Source organism: Vombatus ursinus, unplaced genomic scaffold (genome assembly GCF_900497805.2).
Source record: "Vombatus ursinus unplaced genomic scaffold, bare-nosed wombat genome assembly UNPS02014832.1, whole genome shotgun sequence".
Lineage (NCBI taxonomy): Eukaryota > Metazoa > Chordata > Mammalia > Diprotodontia > Vombatidae > Vombatus > Vombatus ursinus.
In genome coordinates, this window is record NW_020954610.1 from 9,424,343 (window position 1) to 9,448,397 (window position 24,055).

A 24,055-nucleotide genomic window follows, 5' to 3' on the forward strand; every position below is an offset into this window, starting at 1 on the left:
AGCCTTTGCTCATAGGGCCTAGGTTTCAAATACATTAAGGGGTTAAATATGCATTTGTGGGTTGACCTAGAGACCTGACCATCATTTATTTATGCATTGTTTTATGGGAAAATGCATTTAGAGTTTCCAAACTGACTTAAAAACTAACTTTTAGGATATGACTGGCCAGTAAATGGAAAAAAATTTTACTTAGTTCCCATCGTAAAAACAGACTTCTTGTTCCAGCTTGAGAGTTGATTGTTTCAAACTCCTAATATATTTTGTCACAGAATGGAAAGGGACTAGACTTGTGATTTCCCTGGTATAAAGAATTCAAAAATAAGGAAAAATATGAACTAATATCTGGAAAGCGCTTAGCATAGTGTCTGACACATAGTAGGTACTTAATAAATGCTTGTTCCCCCACCCCCAATGCAGGCTGGTACTCTGCGATTTACCTAGATCATTGAGAGGTTAAGTGCCTTGCCCAAGATTACACAGGAGAGAGTGGTCAAATTGCAAATGCAGCTAATCAGTCAAGAAGGATGAGGACTGAAAAAATACTATTGGATTTGGCAATTATGAAAACTGCTGACTTTGGAAAGAGCAATTTCAAATGAATGAAGACATTGAAAGCCAGATGGCAAAGGTTGAGGGTGGAGGCAGCTTTTTGTAGGAGTTTGATAGAGACAGAGAGAGAGAGAAACAGAGAGACAGACAGAGACAGAGGCAGAGACAGAGAGAGAATATTATTGGAAATGGAAAGGGAAGAGAGCAAGGATACATGTAGAGAATTGGTCATTGATAAGGAGAAGGACCACTTCATTGTAAGTCTGGGGAAAAAGAGAAGGGGATGATGTCAAGGGATGAAGAAAAAGATCATAAGATGAAGAGAATGAGAGAAGAGGCATTTCATGTTTAATGGCCTCAATTTTCTCAGTAAAGTAAGAGGTGAGGTCCTCAGCTGTGACTTTCCTATTTATTGTTATGTTTCATTCAAGCTTATTCCATTATTCAAAAGAAGGCTTTTTGGATGACCTGGTAGACTCCACTGAAATATCTGCAGTAGGATAGTCCAAAGGTTTTCCCAGAGATATAATAGATAATAGCTAACATTTATATATACTACCTGTGATATGCCAGGCACCGTGCTAAGTGCTCTATAACTATTATTTCATTTGATCCTCACAACAACCCTGGGAGTTAGGGCCTGTTATTGGGTAAGCATAAACTAGGTAACTTGTAGCTAAGTCATGTAGCTAAGTATTTAAAGTGGGATTTGAACTCAGATCTTCCTGACTCCAGGCCCAATGATCTATTTATTCACTGTACCACCTAGCTGCCATGTAGTATATATAATCTGGTTTGATGCTCCCTAACCTTTCCATTCCACACTTTCCTTGTAACACATACCTTCCCTAAAATAACTGGATTAGGCCAGACCTGTGTGTAATCCTCCCAGGGGCACTCCAGATCATCCTCATCTTCCTTTTTCTACCCCAAACTCTCCAAGATCTAAATGCATTTTTTGGGTCACCTCCAATCCAGATTGAGAATATAGAATTTCAGGGGTCCTCTAGTTTGGTTTCCATCAATCAGTGAAGCAAGCAAGCAACAAGCATTTATTAAAGCAACTGCTATGTGCCAAGGACTGTGTCAGGAGCTGATACAAAAACAACAATGAAATAGCCTTTGCTTTCAAGGGGACACAACATATATACCTATAAAAGTAGTTACAAAACATAGCAACAAAGGGTTCAGAAAAGGCCTCAGGTAGGACATTGCAGCTACTTTTTGAAAGGAATTTGGGGGGTCTAAGAGATAGAGGAAGGTAGGGAGTACTTTTTAGGCATCATGGATAGCCTGTTCAAAGGTACCTAGATAAGAGGGAATATCATTATGTGAAGAATAGCAAGGTAAGTTTGGCTGAAGAGCTTGGGAAGGGGATTAATGGATAGCAATGCTGGAAAGGTAGGGCAGAGCCAAAATGTGTAGTGCTTTAAATGACAAATATTTGATCCTATAAGTAAGTGGGAATCACTAGAGGTTAGGGGAGTGGTGTGTAAGACTTAGGAATTAAGTATGCTATGCTTTCAAAAGTCAAAACCAACTTAATTTTTAAATTACTTTTTTCAAAATGTATTTTTGCTTTTATATCATTTCTATTACCAAATAGATTCCTCCTTTCCCTTTTTCTCTCCAGTGAAGCATCCCTTGTAGCAAAGAGAGGAGGAAAAAAAAACAGTTCCAAAAAACCAACTCTAATTGCATTTGCCAATATATTCTGTGTTCCACACCAATAGTATCCCACCTTTGCAAAGAGGGTAGGAAAGGAGGTGTACTTTCTCCAATTCTTCTTCTGGGCAAAACTTAGTCATAATAATTATTCAGCATTCAATTTCGTTTTTTCTTTCCATTTACATTATCATAATCATTGCAATACTGTTTTCTGATTCTGCTTACTTGGCTTCCGTTCATATATGTCCTTCCATTTTTTGTTATACTCTTCATATTCATTGTTATGTTATGGTAATGATATTCCATTACATTCATGTACCCCACTTTAGCCTTTCCTCTATACATGGGCATCAATTTTGTTAAAAATTACTTTTAATATCTTCTTATAAGTATGATGAAAAATTTCACTTGAATTAATTTTATTCCCCAACTAGGCCTATATGCCTTCTTAGGGAACGAACAATTGACTTTTTCTGTATCTTTGTTGATAGTAGGTACTTAACATTTAGTTGTATTTCATTCAATTTCTTTCAGTGTACCCAATATTTTTAAAGAATTTTGCACTTAGAACTGATCCAACCATTCTGGAGAGTAATTTGGAACTATGTCCAAAGGGCAATCAAACAGCATACCCTTTGATCCAGTAACACCACTGCAAGGTCTGTATCCCAAAGAGATAATAAAAAAGTGGAAAGAACCTGTATGTTCAAAAATATTTATAGCAACTCTTTTTGTGGTGGCAAAGAATTGATAATTGAGGGGACGTCCATCAATTGTGGAATGGTTGAACAGGTTGTGGCACATGATTGTAATGGAATACTATTGTGCTATAAGAAATGATGAGCAGGCAGATTTCAGAAAAACCTGGACTTACATGAACTGATGCTGAGTGAAGTGAGCAGAACCAGGACAACACTGTACACAGTAACAGCAACATTGTGCAATGATCAACCATGACAGAATTAACTCTTTTCAGCAATACAACAATCCAAAACAATTCCAAAAGACCCATGATGGAAAATACTATCCACATCCAGAGAACTATGGAATCTGAATGCAGACTGAAGCATACTATTTTCACTTTTTTGTGTATATTTTCCCTTTTGTTTCTTCTTTCACAACATGACTAATGTGGGAATATGTTTAACATGATTGTACATGTATAACCTATTATCAGATTGCTTGCTGTCTTGGGGAGAAGGGAGGGGAGGGAGGGAGAAAAATTTGGAATTAAAAATCTTATTTAAAAAGAAGAATGTTGAAAACAAAAAAAAAACCTAGAGAATTAAACCTGTAAATTAAAAAAAGAATTTTGCACTTATTTTCAATAATTGTTCTAGAATTGTAACATAGCATAGTTGGTAGAGAGCCTAAAGAACTGTAGGAGGAGTATAGTGAAATCCTTGGAAAATTAATTAATTTCCTCTCAGTTTCCTCTTCTATATGATAAATACATTGAAACAAATCTATTGAAAAAGATGATCTCAAAAATCCTTTCCAGCTCTAAAATCTATCATATAATCTAGGGATTCTTAACCATTTTTGTATCATGAACCTCTTTGGCATCTTGGTAAAGACTGTGGTCCTCTTCTCAGAACAATGGTTTTACATGCATAAAATTGAAATAATTAGGATTACAAAAGGAACCCATTACAGTGAAACAGTTATTAAAACATTTAAAAAATGATCACCCACCCCAAGAACACTTCATCTAATACAACTTGCTGTTTAAGGGGGGAAGAAACTGAATGACTTGCCCTGAGGTTAGCTGACTTGTTAGTTCCCTCTGATTGTTGGGTGGATCCATGGACTCCAAAACCTCCATTTAAGGTAAGAGCACAGGTCTGAACATCTCATTTCTCACCTGGCTATGCTTCTTTCACACAATGAAAAGGTAGAACACCTTCCCCAGGCACTCCCCCACCTTTTTCAGTTTTCCTTTTGTGTTTTCCTCCTCCTCCCTTTAGATTGTAAGCTCCCTGGGGTCAGGAACTTTTTTTTTCTTTTTTTAAAATATCTGTATCACCAGCGCTTAGCCCAGTGCCTGGCACATAATAGGTACTTCATAAATGGTTATTGACTATTTGATTATATAGCTTACTAGTTAGTTCTAGAGAAAGGCACTACAATCCAGGTACCTTGATTTCCCAGACCAGTGCTCTTCCCACAAATTCACCCACATGTTTTGAAATAATAAATGCTTGTTAAAGTGAACTGAAATCCTACCACCTATCTTGGATTTCTTTTTTCCCTACATTTTTGGCAGAAGATAGCATAGATGGCTGAAAACTCTTAAATGTTTTCTGAGCAGACAACATCAAGTTTTTTCTTGGGATTTTGTTTTTTTAATCCTATCGAATATAAAGCAACCATTAATTTGACAGTTCCAAAAGTCCATAGCACAAATGCAAAATGAAGTAAAGAGTGAAAAGGTTTGGTTACCACGCCAGCAGTCTAGACTTGATTAAAGTTTCAGTCAGGCAACTTGCCTGTAGGGGTCACTGTTAGCACCAGTCTATTTCTGCTCTGGTAAAGAGGGGAAGAAATAAGCCGCAAACGTTTAAGAATGCATGCACATAATAAGTTTTTAATGCATGACTAGTTTACATTCTTTGGACTGTAAAATAAACAGTACACCCCTGCAGCAAAATAGCTCCACCTTGCCAAGTTCTTTATGCTCTATAAAAAAGACACCCAACTCATTTCACTGAACATGCTGCCCAATTATCAATGATTAAAAGATATGATTCTCCTTCCAAACTTAAATTTGCCTGTTCTTAATTAGGCACCACAAGCTAATTGTCTGCCTCTATAAAATGTTTACAGTGTAAATGTTGACTCAAAGACTTGAAGTAATAGAAAATTTAGTTACTGAAGACATCAATCTCCTCACGTTTTCTTTTCTACTCGTCTCCCCTCTCGATGTATCTGTTCTTGATGCCTCAGTCTAGTGCAAGGCGAAAACAATGCAAAAAAAAAAATGCATTCTGCCTTTTATACTTGACTTTTTTTGTTTGTTCTTGGTCAGTGATTTTTTTTTTATCAGTTTTAGGTGATTCCAGGTATGAAAATCCCACCTCCTCTTAAGATTAAGTAGCACATCTATAGCTTAGTGCTTTGGACAGTTACCTGGGGAAACGGAAAGCTTAAGTGAGTCTACTAACTACAACGTGTTCGAGGCAATACTTGAACACAGGTCTTCCGGCCTCCCAGGCCGGCCATCCAGCTACTATAGCACATTGCATATCTTATTTGAAGATAAAAGTTTTAAAAGGCAGATGTATACATCTGCAGCCACAAATTATACTTGGATGGACAGTATACAATTACACCCATATATAAAGATGTACACGCAAACATATATAACCATAAATATCCATAGAAGTACCTAAAAACAAAACTTTCTATCTAGTCTTCTTATAAAACAATTCTTAAAGGGGTTTGTGTCAAACAACTGCTTTGAATTAAGGAATCGTCAGGTGTTGCTCCGATGCTCTAACTTCCAGGAGAAAGGTTTTTTCTATGCTAAAATATGCAAACTATCCATCAGTTTCCATTTCCTCTCTCCCCTGAACGCCCTTTCTCAAATCCGGTGGGTGTGGGAAGGTTCCAGAGATGATATTTACACGCGCCTTTACTTAAACCACTTGGGTGGAGTCCAGCAGAGGCGACTCTATAACCGAGGGGTTTTTAACACTATTGCCAAATAGCAGTAGAAGGGACACTTTGATTATCTACACAAGCGATTTGGGAGCTCCAGAGCAGTTGTTCTAGGGAAAATTGACCGAGGAACGGAAGACGTCTGAGGAGCCTCAACCCCAAGTGAAGGCAGGAACGTTGGCTCTGTTTCTCGTGCGTTCACCTTCCGCAGCCTTCTCCTCGGTTGTTGAGGAATTGTGGAAACTCCCTCACCTGTCAGAACCCAGATTTGCTGAGGAAGGGAGCGCGGGCACTCAGCGCTTTGCCGCCACTCCCCTGAAGCTCCTGCAACGGCGAAGACCCAGAAGCAGCGCAGGTGCTGAAGGTTTAGACCCAGATGTTAGCGCGCCCCCACCCCAGTCAGCCCCCAGTGAGACCCACTCCACTGCCAACAGACGCCATTTGTCAGGGGTGCCCGGCTCGAGGGCACAAGCTGCGGCGGAGTGTTCCTGGACGCTCCGCCTTCTTCTCCTAAGCCGCGAACAGCAGGAACCAGAAACCTTTCCTTAGGACCTTGCCTTCGGCCCCTTCTGCTTTTGGGGCTTGACTCTCCTGGCCAGTCTTCCTCCCCTGGCCTCCTGCAGCGCCTGCCTCCTTCTCCTCCACCGCCGCCCCTGGCCAGTCCCCTTGGGGCCCCTGGGCAGCTCCACCCCAACTTTGCGCGTGAGTCGCGCCCTCTCCTCCCAAGCCCCTTCTCTAGGTCCACCTACTCCGGCGCATACAACAAGCTGCACTCGAGTTTGGAGGAAGCCAATTCAAACCTTCTCTGATCTCCTCGGAAAAAAAGCAAAAAACAAAGAAAAAAGAAAAACCCGAATAAGGTTATCCGACTCGGGAGGTAAGGAGATAACGCACTCTGCATACGCTGGCACCCCCTAAGTTGAAGGAACCCTGCATCTGCCTTGACTTGTGCTGCCGAGGAACTATCCTTCTCGCCCCCCGGGAAGAACTGTCAGCCAGAAAGAAATCTCTTCGACCGAGTTAGCTCTTGGGACGCGTTTTAGAGGAAAAAGAGACCTCCCTTCTCCAACTAAACTCGTCCTTGTCTATTAATCCTTCGATCAGACTGGGGCTGGAAAAGCTGAGGGGGAGAAGCCACTTTCAGGGAGAGAATCAGTAGCGGGTACTAAATCTGGTCCCGACGCCCCGGGTGACCCATACTTAGGGGGCAGTGCGAAACCATGGCCGGGTGCTGCTGCTTGTCCGCGGAGGAGAAGGAGTCGCAGCGCATCAGTGCCGAAATTGAGCGGCAGCTGCGCAGGGACAAGAAAGACGCGCGTAGGGAGCTCAAGCTGCTGCTGCTGGGTGAGTGCACGATAGAGCGCGAGTTCGCCCCCCGAGCTCTGTAACATACCCAAAACCACGTATCAGATCACCCATATTCAGAGGATGAGCTGGTGGAAATACCACCCTAACACAGTGTGACTAATTTCTAGTAATCTAATTACTCCCTGACCTCTTACTTGCCACGTTTTTCATTCTTTCTGTAAAATTTGGTCAGGAGGTTTGCAACCTTGGAGGTTTGAGTTCCCTCCACTATACTTTTTTTTGGGGGGGGTCGGGCCTTCCCCTTTACTTTGTACCAGTGACAGCCCACCCTTCCACAAAACCTAGACCACGTTATTCGTCCCCCTTTGCCCACTCCCCCCACCCCCGCTTAATAGTATTTTTTTCAATTACATGTAAAGATAGTTTTCAACATTCACATTTATAAGATTTTAAGTTCCAATTTTTTCTCCCTCCTTCCCTTCCCTCCCCCCTCTCCAAGATGGCAAGCAATCTATGGCTATACATGTAAATCATATTAGACATATTTCCACATGAGTCATGTTGGGAAAGAAGAATCAGAACAAAAGGGAAAAACCACGAGAAAGAAAAAACAAACAAGTGAAAATAGTATGCTTCTATCTGCATTCAGACTCCATAGTTTTGTCTGGATGTAGATAGCATTTTCCATGATGAGTCCCTTGGAATTGTCTTAGATACTTGTATTGCTGAGAAGAGCTAAGTCTATCAAAGTTGGTCATTGCACAATGTTGAACCACGTTATTAACCGACTGCTTTCCCTCTTTCCTTTTTGCCTTCCTCCTAAAGCAATAAACCTACCTTCTTTCTTACCTCTCTAGTCAAGAGCCTACTGGACTGGCCCTTCGGTGAAGAATGTTGGCTGGGGGGGTGGGGTGCAGTGCCATCCCCACTTCACTTTGCTCTATGCTCTGAGATTGATCTGTTCTCACCTTCTCACTGTGATTTCTGTCCAACACTCAACCTTTTATCTTATTGCCACTTTTTCAGGTGCTGGCTGTCACTATTTCAGAGACCCTCTGGTTGTTGTTACCATGCTATATGTAAAGTTCTGGAACTTTGATGTCAGAAAAAATGCTGCCTTGCAATGCTTGGCGAACAGTTTAAATTGTGTGTGTGTGTGTGTGTGCGCGCGCGCGCGCGCATGTGCATGTGCTTTATACCGAAGCCTTGAATAATATGATTTAGGAGGAAAAGTGGGGGGCATTGGAGATTACTGTTAGGGTTTATCCTGTGCCTGTCTAATGCTAATGATTATTGCTAACTGCTTAAGCACCTATACTGTGTATTTCCACTCTTCTTGTGAGTGACCAAACAGGCTATGTTTAATTTTAACATATTTATGTACTGTCTTACTTTAATGCCACTCTATTTTAGTGACAGATTTGTTTGTGTATAGAGTGCTGGACTTGGTGTAAGATCTACACTTGGGCTCTAATATTGCCTCTTGCACTAGCTATGTGATCCTGGGCAAATTATTTAATCTTTGTGCCTCAAAACAACTAACTCTTTAAAACAGATTCTTAAGAATAGTCAACTCTTGAACTGATCCAACCATCCTGGAGAGCAATTTGGAACTATGCCCAAAGGGCTATAAAAATGTGCATACCCTTTGACCCAGCGATAACACTTCTAGGTCTGTGTCCCAAAGAGATCATACAAATGGGAAAAGGACCTACACGTACAAAAATATTTATAGCAGCTCTTTTTGTGATGGCAAAGAATTGGAGACTGAGGGGGTGCCCATCAGCTGGAGAATGGTATATGAATGTAATGGAATACTATTATGCTATAAGAAATGGTGAGCAGCTGCTGACTGAGTCTAAACACATGACCCCACATTGAAATGAGGCAGCTCTCATGCTCAAGACCCTACAGAAGGCCAACCAGACCATCTCTGAAATCTGAGAGATTCAACTTTGGAGAGTGGCACTCACCATGCCCGCTGCCCCCCGAGTCTGCTGTAACCTTAGGGATAGGGCTGCCAGCTTGTGTTTTTACCAACCTCATTCCAGGCCCTGTTGCATCTCCCCGACCTGTCTGGTCTGTACATTCTTATCATGATCCAGTTAAACAGGCCTTCTTGCTATGGCCCATTTGACACCAAGAATCAAACTCCCAGGGATTGTTCTGAGTATAGGAACTAGAAAATGAACGTGGCTACTTGAGGGAGTTAGCAGAGAAGCATCATTAACATAGATGGCCATCTTTCCCCTCCACTACCCCACCCTAATTCCGGATATGGCTCCCTGTATCTACCCACATGGTATGGCCTAGTGTAATGAGCATGTCCATCCTTCCTGTCTTAATTTTCTTGGTAGCGTGGAGAGTGGATGGGTTTAGGGGTGCAGATTAGGCCCATTGAACTGTGAGTGGTTTCTCTGTGTCTCTCTTCCCTCCTTCCCCTTTTTGCTGAATGATGAGGATGTCTTGGAAGCAAGCAGGGTGGGAACCAAGCAGCAGGTAAACTCTAGCCTTAGGTGAAGGAAGAGGGAGTGTCACCATGGAGCAGGCCATGAACCAGGATGCCACCACCATTTCCTCAAGACCAGGGCCAGGATCCCCAGAGCAGGAAGGGACAGCAGTCTAAGAGTTTTTTTGATAGAGGTCTATAGTTTTCACCTAGGAAAAATATTCAAGCAAAAGAAAAAAAAGAAAGAAAAAGAAAAGAAATGATAAGCAGATGGACTTCAGAAAAACCTGGAAAGACTTAAATGAACTGATGCCAAGTGAAGTGAGCAGAACCAGAAAAACATTGTACACGGTAACAGACACATTGTTTGATGACTAAATTTGATAGAGTCGGCTCTTAGCAATGTAAGGATCAACTATTAGCAATGTAAGACAACTCCAAAAGACTTATGATGGAAAATGCTGTCCACATACAGAAAAAGAACTATAGAGTCTGAATGCAGATCGAAGCATATTATTTGCTGTCTCTCTCTTTTTTTCCTTTTTTTGTTTCTTCTTTCTTGTAGTTTCTCCCATTGGTTCTAACTCTTCTTTACAACATGACTAATGTGAAAATAGGTTTAATATGAATGCATATGTAGAGCCTATATCAAATTACATGCCATCTTGGGGTAGGGGGAGGGGAGAGATGGGGAGAAATTTTGGAACTCAAGATCTTATGGAAGTGAGTGTTGAAAACTAAAAATAAATTAAAAAAAAAGAAGAGTCAACTCTAAAACTGGGTCAGAGAACTCCATTTGTTTAAAGTTTGATAACTATTGCAATACAGTTGATCTTCATAATCCCATATGTTTTATGCATTTAAAAACATGATTCTGAGAAGGGGTCCATAGACATCACCAAACTGCTGAGAGAAATTATTATTTTCTATTAATAACTCATGATTAATTAGAATCGAGTTTTTTTATTTCCTCATTCAGGGACCAGCCCCTGTAGGTCTGTCAGTAAGTCACTGCAGGGCAAGGCTGAAACTAATCAGCCATGATTAATGACAATGATAATGACTGCCCTAATCATTGGGGTACATGCTCCTCAATCTTTGGCAGGACCCTACCCAACTAGGAGACTTCTGTTTGAAGTGTAAACCAAATCTAATCTAGGTAAATTGTTGCCATGAGGGAATAATCCCTTGTCCTTGCACCACTCCTTTGGAGTTTAGGGTAACCCAGCTAATGAAGGAGAAAACTGATCAGAGTGGTTTGGGTGGAGATGGATTCCTCGGGCCAGATTGCTGAAGGCAGCTGAGTCTTATGATCAAACCAACTTCTTAGCAGGAGGACTAAAGACTTTTAGCCCACCTCCTCATTTAAATGTCCACCAATCAGGGTTGATTTTCACCAAGAGCATCTCCGTTTTCCAAAAGTATATTAAGGCTTCCAGTCTCTTCATGGCTTTGTCTTTGGTTAGGGAGAGAAACCACTGACCATCAGTTTATTGATTATTAGCTGGCCTAATAAATAAATTGATTATTAATTACCCAGAAACTGTGTCTCAGGATTTTCATTCGTCACACTGCCAAAGAGGTACATGACATAGAAAAGGTTAAGAACCTCTGCTTTTAACCAATAAGTGAAAGATAATTTCTGTTAAAATCACAGATCCAGTGGTATTCATGGGTAAGCTAGCCGCCCAGTAGGAATTCAGCTCAGCCAACACTTCTGAAGCTCATACTTTTTACAAGACAACTATCATATTTTCCTCAAATCTCTTCTTGGGCTTAAACATTCCAAATCTTTCTTTTCAAGTCTCTCTCCCCTACCCAGATCTTGATTTTTAGACAAACTGATATCTCCTCTATCTTGTAAAGTTTTTTTTTAATTTGTGCCCATTAAATTTTGTCTTATTTAGTTCACCCCTATGTCCAGTCTTTAGCTAATAATAAAATCTGGCTTCTCTATGAACATTTCTTTTCCTGAAAACTGCTTTCTCAAAGGACCCACAATAACTTCCTAAACAACATATCCAGTGATCTTTGTATTTCTTCCTCGAACTCTCTCCAGCATCTTTTAGTTTTGACTATCTTCTCTGTTGACTTCAAGGACAACATACTCCCCCAGTTCACCTTTTATTCTCCAAATGGTCTTTATCTAAGGAAACTCTCTATCTTCTTTATTTAACTGTAGGCTGTTATAAGGTAGATGTTTCTGAAGGTTCTCTTTTCCTTGATCATCTCTTTCATTCCCATAGCTTCAACTCTCCCCCGTATGGAGCTGACTCTCATGTCTTTCTCTAGCCCCAATTTCTCTTTAGGGTTCCAGAAGTGAATTTTCAACCATCTACAGAAGATATTTTCATCTGGCCACTTTCTCAGCCCCAGCAGTATAAACCAGATCTTTCTCCCCAGACCTGTTCTTCCTTAAAATATCTTCTGTAGACATTTGAAAATTCACTTCTGGAACCCTAAAGAGAAATAATTTCTGAAAGTAGTACCATCATTTTCCCATTGTCCCATATTTGAAAGCTTGATGATATGGATTCTTCCATCACCTCTCACACTCAATCCAATCAGTTCTATTTTTGCAGTATTTCCTCACCTGCCTACTACAATGTATTCTTACTATATTGGGATAGACTCTCCTTATCTGGTCTATTAGAGGCTATTGCAACAGCTCTTATTGCCTCCACTGAATCCCCCTTCCAGTTATTCTTTCACTCCATTGCCAGATTCTGCTTCCTTAAACACATATTTGGTTATGTCACTCTTCCAAAATCTTCAGTGTTTTATCAATAGTAAAACTCATTCGAGATTCTTGGTGGTTTGGTGACAAACTGTCATTCTAGCTTTATCTTATAGTCCTTTCCTATATGTACTCTATGTTTCAGCCAAACTGGAAGACTTGCTTTCCCCTGCAAATGCCCCATTATTTCCTGTCTCATGTGTTTGCTCATGCTGTTCTTTGTACCTGAAATGCCCTCCATTCATGGCTTCTTACCTTTTAGATTCCTATCTATCCTTTTAAGTCCAACTCAGACTCCTTCTGGAAGCTTTCCCTTATGCTTGGTGATTACCTTTCCTTTCATCTTCCAAACTTTACATAGAAAACTTAAAAAAGAACTATGACACATTGAAAATATAATTCATCATTATAATTTCTATTAATGTGCTATTTTGCTCTACTAAACAATAAGCTCAGTGATAACAAGATTTGGGGTAGAGAGGAAGATTGTGAGACAGGCATTGAACTCATTGAAAAAGGAGAGAGAATATTCTGGGTGTCAGTAGATAATGGCTACCGTGATCTGGATTGGGTGACAAATTTAGATTCCATGAACCTCAAAAGAGAAGAGGTCACTGAATGATGGTGGTAGAGGGGGTGTCTAGATCAGGGGTGGGGAGATAGTTCTGTAAAGTTTGGATTCAGTCAGAGGGCCACACTTGAGGACTTAGAGGGCCACATGTGGCCTCAAAGCCACAGGTTCCCTACCCTTGATCTAGATGTAGCAATGGGAAATGAGGAATATTATGGCACCCCCACTACAACTGAGGAATCTAGGGGATGAATGAATGAATGTCTAGTTAGTATTAGAAAGAGTGGCTAGGAATGTGGCATCATGAGGTTGAGGTAGTCACATCACAGTGAGTGCCAAAAGATGAGAGGAGCAAGGAAGGAAATGGTATAAGATAAGAGGAAGTTTGTAAATTATGGAGTATGCATTTCAGAAGGCCCAGTGGAAAGGATGGTTACATCTGGAAGAGGATGGGGCAGAGACAGAATTGAGTTGGGTGGCAATGAAGATACCTGGTGGTGGGGAACAAGAGACAGTAGAGAAGAGTTGAATTCAGTACTCCAGGGGAGAAAATATCTTTGTAACTGATTTAGGTCATGCAAATGTAGCCATAAGTTTTGGGCTGCAGTTTTGAATATACTAGCCCAGGAAAGGAAGATTATTCCATTTATACACAGAAAGTATTTACTGACTTCCTACAGTGTTCCAATGACATCTTCTTTCTGGACCCTGATACCTATACCAGGCACCTAAAGGGCAGTAGGGAAAGAAGGATTACACTTTATATTTACTAACTTTTCCTCCTATTTCTCCTCCAATTTTATACAGGCTTTATATGAGCTTCCTTCTCCTCGGCTACTAATTGTGGCTGGAGCTTACCACAATCATGCTGATTTCATCTACTGTAAATCTATGTTGTCTGATCTCAGTTGGCATCTTGCTACTGCAGGAATTGAAGGATTGATGACATATTGATTTTTATGTCTCATTCCCCACAGTAGTTGTTTCATTTTCTTGCTACTTTATTTCCCCTTTGCTTCCACCCCACACTTGAAACAGATGGTCCAGCTTGTGAATTGAGGCCCCTGACAGGAAAAATCTCTATCAACCGAAAATCCTTTTTTCCCCCCAATTCTTCTGTGACATTTCCTTCCTTTTCTTTAATACCAGACCTCTAGAGAAAGTGTGTTTGATGCCTCCTTCCACTTGCATTTCTTTCCTTACTGTTCTATTGAAATTTTACTTAGGCCACCAACAGTGGTGTACTAGTAAATGCTTAATAACCAGTTCTCCTTGGGGGGAAAAAACCCGTAGACACAACACATTTTTATGCTTAATCTACATGTTTCCTCCATCACTTTTTAAAGTCTAGACAATCAACTAAGCAACAAACCAAACCTTAATTCTTAGAGTTTACTGATTTCCAGGTGTAAATGTTCTCCCTAAAAATTTAACTATCTCCAGTTTGAATTGGCTCCAGCATAATACTGTAGAGCAATGACTTCCTTATTATCAAATACAATGGACAATTTTATTGCCCATTCACCAGCAGTACCTGGATTTATTCTGCTCTCACCAGAATATTCATTTGGCAGCTTTTGGGTTCAGAATGTTAAGTAGTACAGTCCATGACTTTATTCTCTAATGCACATGATTTGGAACTGCCCCAGGATCCCAAGGACAATTTTTAAAAAATAAATTTTCCTTTTGTTATTATGAACTTTGCCAACCTCTGCAAAGAATAGAAAAAGAGGTGTGCATGTGAAACATGAATCTCAATTCAACAAGTACAAGATTTTGTTTTTTGTTTGTTTTTTGATGAGGCAGTTGGGGATAAGTGACTTGCCTAGGGTCACACAGCTAGTGTCAAGTGTCTAAGGCTGGATTTGAACTCAGGTCCTCCTGACTCAAGGGCTGGTGCTCTATCTACTGCACCACCTAGTACAAGGTTTTTTTTTTTTAAAGTATATTTCAAATTTATCATAGTAGTTCTGCCCCAAGTACAAGGGTTTTTTAAAAGTATGTATCAAATTTAGCATAGTAGTTCCAACATTGCCCTTCTGTGAATTCTTAACAAATGATTCATTGAAAGAAACAAAAGGAAGGATAGAAAGCACAGACAGCTTTGAAAGCTGAAGATTGCTTTTCTTCTAAGTAAATTCAAATTCAATCTACAGGTAATAGAGATCTACAATATCACATACAATTATCTTTTTCTGTTCTATCATGTATATGAAATTGCTCATTAAGAGAAGTGTTTAAGTTCAGAATAAAAGTAAATTTTAAAAAATGATTCATTGGTGCTCTTTTTTTTCTTTTTAAAATAACAATATCTCTAAACTCTATCACCCCACCCCTAAATAAAGCTCTCTTTTTATAACAAATCAGATAGTCAAGCAAACACATGAAGATCAGTTTTCAAATAACAATTTTTTTTAAGTGTCCCAGAAAAGCAATTAGGGGAAAAACTTCATTCCTTCTTCCTATTGCTTTTATAATGGAGGAAGAGGCAGAGACATGCACTAAATGGCCATTCTGGTAATTCAATGTGGACAGGACCCTGGACCAGAGACTATTTTTATCTTGGCTTGCCGGCTTTAATAAGCCTGAATTTCTCTAGCCTGTGTAAACTAAAAAATACTGGATTTGGTTAAGATTGACATTGACCATTTACTTCAGGGTTGTTGAAATATCCTATTGTCAGTTATGTTAAAGGTGAAGAAATTGAGTGACTTGCCTGATGGTGTTATAGCTGACTACTTCTAGAGCTAAGACCTAGAGCCCAGGTCTCTTGACTTTCTGAGCTCGTGCTCTTCTCACATATTCATCCCCATTCTTTTAAAAATTACAGTAAGAGAAGTGCTTACTTAGGATAATTGAAGCTAGGCAATAAAGACTGTTTTGCTGTAATGGATTTATAATGAATAATTGCTGGAAATCATTTTCTCAAGTGGAAAGAGCAGGAGATGAAAAGGAAATGCAGAACAGCCTCCCTCATCCATTAGCAAGTGAAAAATATTTCAAATCTAGTAGAGGGGAACAAAAGCAAAAATCCTATGTATCCCTTTCCCTTACCTCTTCATCCTCCTACATCTTTTTGTCTCCCTGGATTTAGCTCTTATCATTAATATATTCCAGGTGCTAATGTGATTGAGCAGGATCTTAAGTTTCTTCCAAGTTGCTTTTTTAAGTTCCTAGTGAGCTTGCTTTTTTTTTGGCAAAGGATGTAGCAGAAAACTGGAACACAACCCAGGAGAGTCAAGCAGACCATTCCAAATGTCAGCTAAATATTGCCTAGTAAAGGAGGGTAGCATATTATTGTATAGTTATCATCTGGAGAATAGCAGCAGTTGAGTTACCAATACATAGTCTTATTAAAAGCCTAGTCTGTGATATGCCTTGATCTTCTGCCTGTATCTTGGCCAGCAAATCCTTAGGTAAAAGAATCTTTTTGGGGTGCTGAGTGTTTTGGAAGTTCAAATGGACTTTTCTTCTTAGGTGATTGGGATGTTAGAAGTGGGAAGAGATAGGAGAATTGCTACTTCTGGAGAAGATAAAAGGAAACCAGTTTTCATTTAATATTTTGTACATGTTTTTGGAGAGCAATTTGGAACTATGCCCAAAGGGCTATAAAAATGTGCATACCTTTGACCCAGCAATAGCACTTCTAGGGCTATATCCCAAAGAGATCACACAAATGGGAAAAGGACCTACATGTACAAAAATATTCATAGCAGCTCTTTTTGTGGTGGCAAAGAATTGGAAATTGAGAGGATGCCCATCAATTGGGGAATGGCTGAGCAAGTTGTGGTATATGAATGTGATGGAATACTATTGTGCTATAAGAAATGATGAACAGGCTGACTTCAGAAAAACATGGAAAGACTTGTATGGTCTGATGCTGAGTGAAGTGAGCAGAGAACATTGTACACAACAACAGCCACATTGTGTGATGACTAATATTGATAAACTTAACCCTTCCTGGCAATACAAGATATAAGACATCTCCAGAGGCCTTGTGATGGAAAATGCTATCCACACCCAAACAAAGTATTATGGAAGTCAAATTGTTATTTTTTTTTTCTCTTCTGTTGAGTTTTGTTTCCTCTTTCTGGTGGGTCCTCCTATTGGTTTTAATTTCTACTTATGACATCACTAATGTGAAAATATGTTTAATATGAATGTAAATGTATAACCTATATCAGATTGTGCACTGTCTTAGGGAGGGTGGTGAGGAGGAAGGGGGAGAAAAATTTTAAACTCAAAAGCATATGGAAGTGATTATTGATTAATCTAAAAAAATTATTTTGTATGTGTGTGTCTGTCTCTTTTTCTGTCTCTGTTTCTTGTCTTTAAACAAAACTTTTCTTAGTACATTCCAGATAATGCACTTTCATCCTTACCTTTTTCTCCTTCCTTCCTTCCTTCTTTTTTCTTCTTCTTCATCAGGTTTTTAAAATTAAGATGTTGATTACAGACCTGAATATCGTCTTGTTTCTAAGCTCTTTCAGCTGTTACATGGAAGTAATGGGAATAGGAGGTGGCCTTATCAGATAGGAACACCATGACTTAGGAGAGACTTGCTTAGGAGAGAGTTAAAGCTACCTCCCACCCTCTAAAGAAGAAAAGCTGGAAATAACATACTGAGGAAGGAGAAGATGCTGATTTTGGAAAGTTACTGGCAAACACTTCTTGTGATAAAGAAGTGGGGGTTTTATAGGACTTGAAAGGTCATTGTATTAGTGTGGGTCAACAGTGTTGGTATAGAAGGGGACGAAAGCTAATATGATATTTGGTTGCAGTCTAGAGCAGGGGTTCTTAAGCTTTTTGGGTCTTGGACCCCTTTGGCATGGTGAAGCCTGTTCCAGAATATTGGAAAATAAGCCTATTTTCAGAGTGTTTCTAAATGCTTAGAGTGAAATACATAGGATTACAAAAGAAACCAATTATATTGAAATGCAATCATCAAACTTTTTGGGGGGGGGCCAGGCAGTTGGGGTTAAGTGATTTGTCCAGGGTGACACAGCTAGTGAGTATCATGTGTCTGAGACCTGATTTGAACTCAAGTCCTCCTGAGTCCAGGGCCAGTGCTCTATCCACTTCACCATCTAGCTGCCCATATCAAATTATTTTTTGAAAAAGTTCACAGACTTCAGCTTAAGAAGTCCTGATTTAGATTCAGGAAAGCAATAATCCTTTTATACTTTGCGTTGTTCATATCACATCTTCAGTTTAATTATTGGTGTCACATTTTAGATGGGATATTGACAGTAAACCATGAAATACTTTGTTGGTTGGTTGTTGTCCTTTGCTCTCAAAGAGGACCAAAATGATATCACTATGTTAGAGTCTAGTTACAGTGCGTCCAACTGACTGATCAGAGCAATACATGCTTGGAATGCTGTAACGCAAGTCAGGCACGAATAGTCCATGTGATAACATTTGGGATGGATTCTCTAAATTTGCACGTCTCACATTTCTTTTGAGCTATTTCAATTCTGCTTTGCTCACATATCACAGCACCTTCTCTGATGTGGGCACACCATGCTGAGTGGTCCCGAACCAGTGTCTCCCACGTCACACACCCAATTCCAAAATTCTTAAGAGAGGTCTTGAGATTGTCCTTGTATCACCTTTTCTGACTGCCATGTGGGCACTTACCCTGTGTGAGTTCTCCATAAAATGGTCTTTTGGGCAAGCATACGTTTGGCATTTGAACAATGTGTTCAGCCCATTGGAATTGTGCTCTTTGCAGTAGAGTTTGAATGCTTGGCAGTTTAGTTCAAGAAAGGACCTCAGTGTCTGGTGGTCTTCAGAATCTTCCTAAGAATTCAAATGGAAGTGATTCAGTTTCTTGGCATGGCACTGGCACATGCTCCCACCCCACCTTGTAAATAGCTGGAATAGAATCAGCACCAGGTGCTTTGCCACATGAAAGGAGCCTAATGGCATTCAAAACCTCTTCTTCAATTGGAACTTCAGTTAGGGAGTGATTGACTTCAACCTGAAGTAAACAGTCAGTGGTTTTGGCATTGATTGATGATGGTCTGTTGAGAATACTATAGACATCTCTCTAGGATCATGTCCTTGTCACTAATCAACATTGCTGCATCAACACAGAGTAGTTGAGATGCACCATAGGTCTTTGGTCCATAAATAGCCTTTGGGGCACCATAAAAGTGCTTTGGAGAGTTAACTGTCAGCATAAAAATGAATTTCATTTGCCTTCTTACTTCTTACAAGAATCCTGCATCTCTCTAAGCTTCGCTTGTACTTTACTTATGATAGAATTAAATGTTGCTTTCTTAGAGATGGTAAACCCTGTGGAGTTCTTGTTTTTCATTTAGCAGCTTCTGAATTTCTCCATCATTTTCATCAAACCAGTCTGGATGTTTGTGAGTGTTCTGATCCAGGTGAGCAAATGTAGTGCTGTACAACAAATCTCTGAAACTGCCCACTCCTTTTCTGCTCCACCATTGCCAACCATGTGTTGACTCAACTTTTCTTCCAGGTTAACAACAAACTATTCCTACTCAAGGAAGCTTTCTAATCTGTTGACATTAGTTCTTCTGGTAGTCATTTTGCCTTGGGGCTGCTGCTTTTGTTGAACGGGAATATTTAGCTTAGGGAGGATAAGTGTATGATCAGTCCAGCACTCTGTACCACACACTGCCTTCATCACTCTCACATCCTGTCTGTCTCTTCTCTTTACAATCACATAATCTGTTAAATGCCAATGTTTGCTGTGAGGGCACACATTCACGAAGTTTTATTGTATTTAGGTAAGCGGAAGAAAGTGTTGGTGATGAGAAGGTTATGAGATGCACAAGTATTCAGTAATAAGTGGCCATTGCTGTTGCTATTTCCAACTCCCTGGCTCCCAAGGACTCCCTGTAATGCCTAGTAGTCTGAGCCTGCTCTAGCATTAAAATCACCCAGAACTGGTGATGGCTCAAGATGCAGCAGATGACCTGGGAGTCTTTGATGTCTAACCAAATTCCAAGTGCTCCACAGTGTCTATGTTAGCTACCTTCATGGCCATTGGAACAAATTATTCTTATCTGTCCATTCACAAACGGGAAATCTTCACGTGCTTGAGGTAGACACCCCCTAACTCGATGGATTTGAGACCCCTTGGTTGCCTTCAACCTGGTTTAGCCCACCTGCCAAAATGGTTTATTGGGGTGTAGTCAATGTGCATGTTACAGCTTCTTTGAGCCACAGGTGAGAATCAGATGGATCAGGTGGACACCAAAGGTGGAAAGTAGTCCTGAAAGGGGCTCAGCAGCCTTCACACCTGAGGTACTAGTCTTCCCTGAACATACCCTACACCCAATTTTATTTTATTTTATTTTGTTTTTGCCTTTTTGGTGAGGTAATGGGGGTTAAGTGACTTGCCCAGGGTCACACAGCTAGCAAGTGTCAAGTGTTTTTTGAGGCTGGATTTTAACTCAAGTCCTCCTGACTTCAAGGCTGGACTTCTATCCACTACGCCACCTAGCTGCCCCACCTACACACCATTTTATATGGGATATTGATGGTCTAAACCGTGACATAGAAAGAATGGGTGAAAGAGCTGGGGATGTTTTACCCTAGAAAACTGAAGACTTTGGGGGCTGAGTGGGGCAATTATTTGAATTCAGTTATTTGAAGGGTTTTTTTTTCCCATGTGGAAGGACTAAAGAGAAGAGGGAATAAACTTGTGCTAGGCTTTGAAGGACATAACTGGGACTAATGGGTTGAAATTATAGAGAGGCTAGCAAACTTTTGATTTAACCTAAGGAAAAGTTTGCTTTTATCTGTTGGAGCTGTCCAAAATATGCAAATACTTGCCTCAGGTAATAGTGAGTCTTGAAGCAGAAGTGATGCCCACACATGAGGATATTGTAGATTGCATTCATGATTTGGCTAAGGCTTGGACTAGGTAATCCCAGAGGTCCTTTCTGCCTCTGTAGTTCTCTGGTTCTATGCCAAATACAAAAAAATAGTTAGTTTTACAAATAAGAAAAAATAGGCTTTTAAATTAAAGAGGGAGAAGCAAAGTGAATTGCTTTTAGGAAGGTTGCTGATGAAATAGGGAGAGTCATTTTATAAGTGGTTTGAATTTTATTTCTGCAAATGACTACATTTTTCTCTGTCACTTTTAAGTGAAATAATTTGGAAGCAGTCCTCAATCATTGGCAGGCTTGGATAGAAAAAACCAGGTTTGAGTGGAAAGAATGGTTGAATTTCTCTGATACTCTGTGGCCTGTTTATTCCTGTTAGGACTAAAGTATCAACTGCATTGTGAAGTGAAAGGCATAATGGACGAAAGCCAAAGACAGACACTAGGAACAAAAATAAATCTGATGAGGAAATGATTGGCATATATGATTCAAAATAAAAATGGCAGAAGGATAGTTAAAATACCTAGAGAGAAAGGGAAAAAGAAATAAAATGTCTCTCTACCACACACACACACATACACACACACAGTCCTTTTTTAGAAGGATGGAAAGAAAAAAGAATTTTGCTGCTAGTGAATTACTTGCATTTAGCACTAACTAAGCACTATGCTAGGTAATTGAGATGGAAAGATAAAAAAAATGTAATCCCTGCCCTCAAGGAGCTTGAATATCAAAGAGTGAGAAGGAAAGCTCCATACAGAATGCATGACTCATATTTGAAAAGTTATTCTGCTTTTTTTTTTTTTGGTGCGCGCGCGCGTGTGTGTGTGTGTGTGGTAGAGAGATATAGGATTTTTTTTTTTTTTGGTTTTGGGATATATGTATCTTGGCGTAGTGGATACAATGCTGGGCTTGTTAGTAGTAAGGTAGGATTCATATTTCTTCTCTCACTTACTAGCTTTGTGCCTCTGGGCAAGTTATTTAACCTCAATACATCTCAGATATTTCCCTAGACTTATCCCTTTAATCATGGATCCAACTGCTGAAATCTGCTTTGGTGGAGGGAGTTTAAAAACCAGGAGTCATAGACCTGCAAGTATTCAGGGAAAAGATGCCCAATAGACTCTGTTGTGGGATGCCAGTATGGGCAGATTTCTTGTACTTGATTGTTCAATTGTGTTCACTCCTTGTGACACCATTTGTGATCTTTTTGGGGGTAAAAATACTGGAGTGGTTTCCCATTTCCTTCTCCAGCTCATTTTGAAGATGAGGAACTAAGGCAAACAGAATTAAGTGACTTGCCCAGGGTCACACAGCTAGTAAGTATCTGAAGCCAGATTTGAACTCGGGAAGAATCTTTCTGACTCTAGGGCCAGTACTCTGGACACCTAGCTGGCCCTGATAAAGGCATGTTAATTAAAAGGTAGTGGGGGTTGAGACAATCAAGCAACCCCCACTTAGTCAAGAATTCCTTTATTGAGTGAGAACACATCTAGATTGAACCAATCAACCTGGAATGTGAACCAGGTATGAACAAGTCCTGGACTCCCTCCTTGGACTTCTGAATGTTTGAGGGGTTTGGCCTAGTGGGGCTTATATAAACTCATGGAGCTAATTTGGAATTGGAGATTGAGAGTATGGCAGTAGAGGGGAAGGCATGGGAACATCAAGAGCCAAACCAAAAAAAGATTGATGGTACAGGACTCATAGGCAAGAGTCAAAAGAAAAAGTAGGACTGAGCTGTAATGCAGAGAATATTTGAAAGGGATAGCAAGTTGTGTATAGTAGATTTGCAGTTTCATGCGCAATCATCTTTTTTATTGTACTGTTATGAAAATGCTTGTTTTCCATAAATTAAAATTTTTTAAAAACTTAAAAAGGAGAAAAAAAGATATAATTGGGTAATTGCCTTCATAGAGATTGTTGTGGAAGCCATTCAACTGAATGATTTTACCAAAGTAGAAAATATGGAGAGAGAAGAGGTCTAGGACAGATTGTTGAGCAATGCCTATGTCTAATGGTAGCCATCTTGGGGGGGGATAGAAAAAAAGAAATTTACATGACAAATTTATTACATATTTAAAAGGAATAGCAAATTGTCCATAATAGATTTGCAGTTTCATGTGCAATCATCATTGTTATTACACTGTTATGGAAATGCTTGTTTTATTCCATAAATTAAAAAGAAAATAAATTTTATTTTGTTTAATTTTTTTTTAGGCAATTGGGGTTAAGTGACTTGCCCAGGGTCACACAGCTAGTAAGTGTCAAGTGTTTAGTCTGAGACTGGATTTGAACTCAGGTCCTCCTGACTTCAGGGCCGGTACCCTATCCATTATGCCACCTAGCTGCCCCTGAAAATAAATTTTAAAAAAGAAAAATAGAGGACTCTTCTTTCTCCAGTTTCTCCTACTAGTGACTATCTAGTAGCAGATGTTATTACATACCTTTGCCTCAACTGTCAAAGACGGATTAACTAGAGAAAAATATAAACTCTAATTCTGTCACAAAACCACACTTCTGTGTAAATGTTAGGAATTCCTAACTGGGGGCTTTGAGCAATTGTGCTTGTACTAACTTTTCATTTACTATAAATTTCCTAAAGGAGCACAGGAAGAATCTGCAGACCTGATGGGCCAATATATTGCTCTTAAACTTAAAATGAGCTGGTTATTTAATATAACAGGGTGTGACTGATTACATCTCCAGAGACAAAGTGGGTAGGGAAGGTCAGTGAAAATTATTGCTGATCATGTACAGCGTCCCTCCCAAATAATTCAATAGTGTAACAAATGAAAGGGGAAAAAACATTCATTAGGTCCTTACTATGTTGCCAAGAACTGTGCCTATCACTGGGCATAGACATGGCAAAGTGAGAGACCCTATCCCCCCTCTTTTTTTTTTTTTTTTTACAATGAAGAAGATAGTGAATGTGAATGTGTGCTTAACACTAATAAGAAATCTGCTTCCATTTTACCCCCCTTCCTTTTCCTTCCCTCATACCCCATTTACAGGATTTTGCCCTTTCATTTTAAACCCCCTCTTTGTGATCCACTTTCTAAAGTTGATATTTGTTTTGCATAAAATTAATGTGGCTCTTATTCTGTCTACCCTCTTAAACCCTGCTGTTCTTGTTTCTGTTTCTTCATGGTGATTCCTTGTTGATTTTATTATTTTTTCTACTCCAAACTCTGTTTTATTATATTTGGGTTTAACTGTTTCTGTTCAGTTCTGGCAAAAGTACCCAC

At 39.7% G+C, this 24,055-nt stretch overlaps 1 protein-coding gene across 1 annotated transcript in view; it reads left to right on the forward strand.

Annotated features, from left to right (window-relative positions):
* The first annotated feature begins 5,610 nt into the window (after positions 1–5,610).
* The window catches only part of LOC114026059 (guanine nucleotide-binding protein subunit alpha-14), a 271,430-nt gene continuing 252,985 nt past the window's right edge, over positions 5,611–24,055 (forward strand). The window contains exon 1 of the mRNA XM_027839673.1: positions 5,611–7,221. Within this exon, the coding sequence (XP_027695474.1) occupies positions 7,098–7,221 (124 nt within the window). The 5' untranslated portion in view covers positions 5,611–7,097. The remainder of the gene's footprint in view (positions 7,222–24,055) is intronic.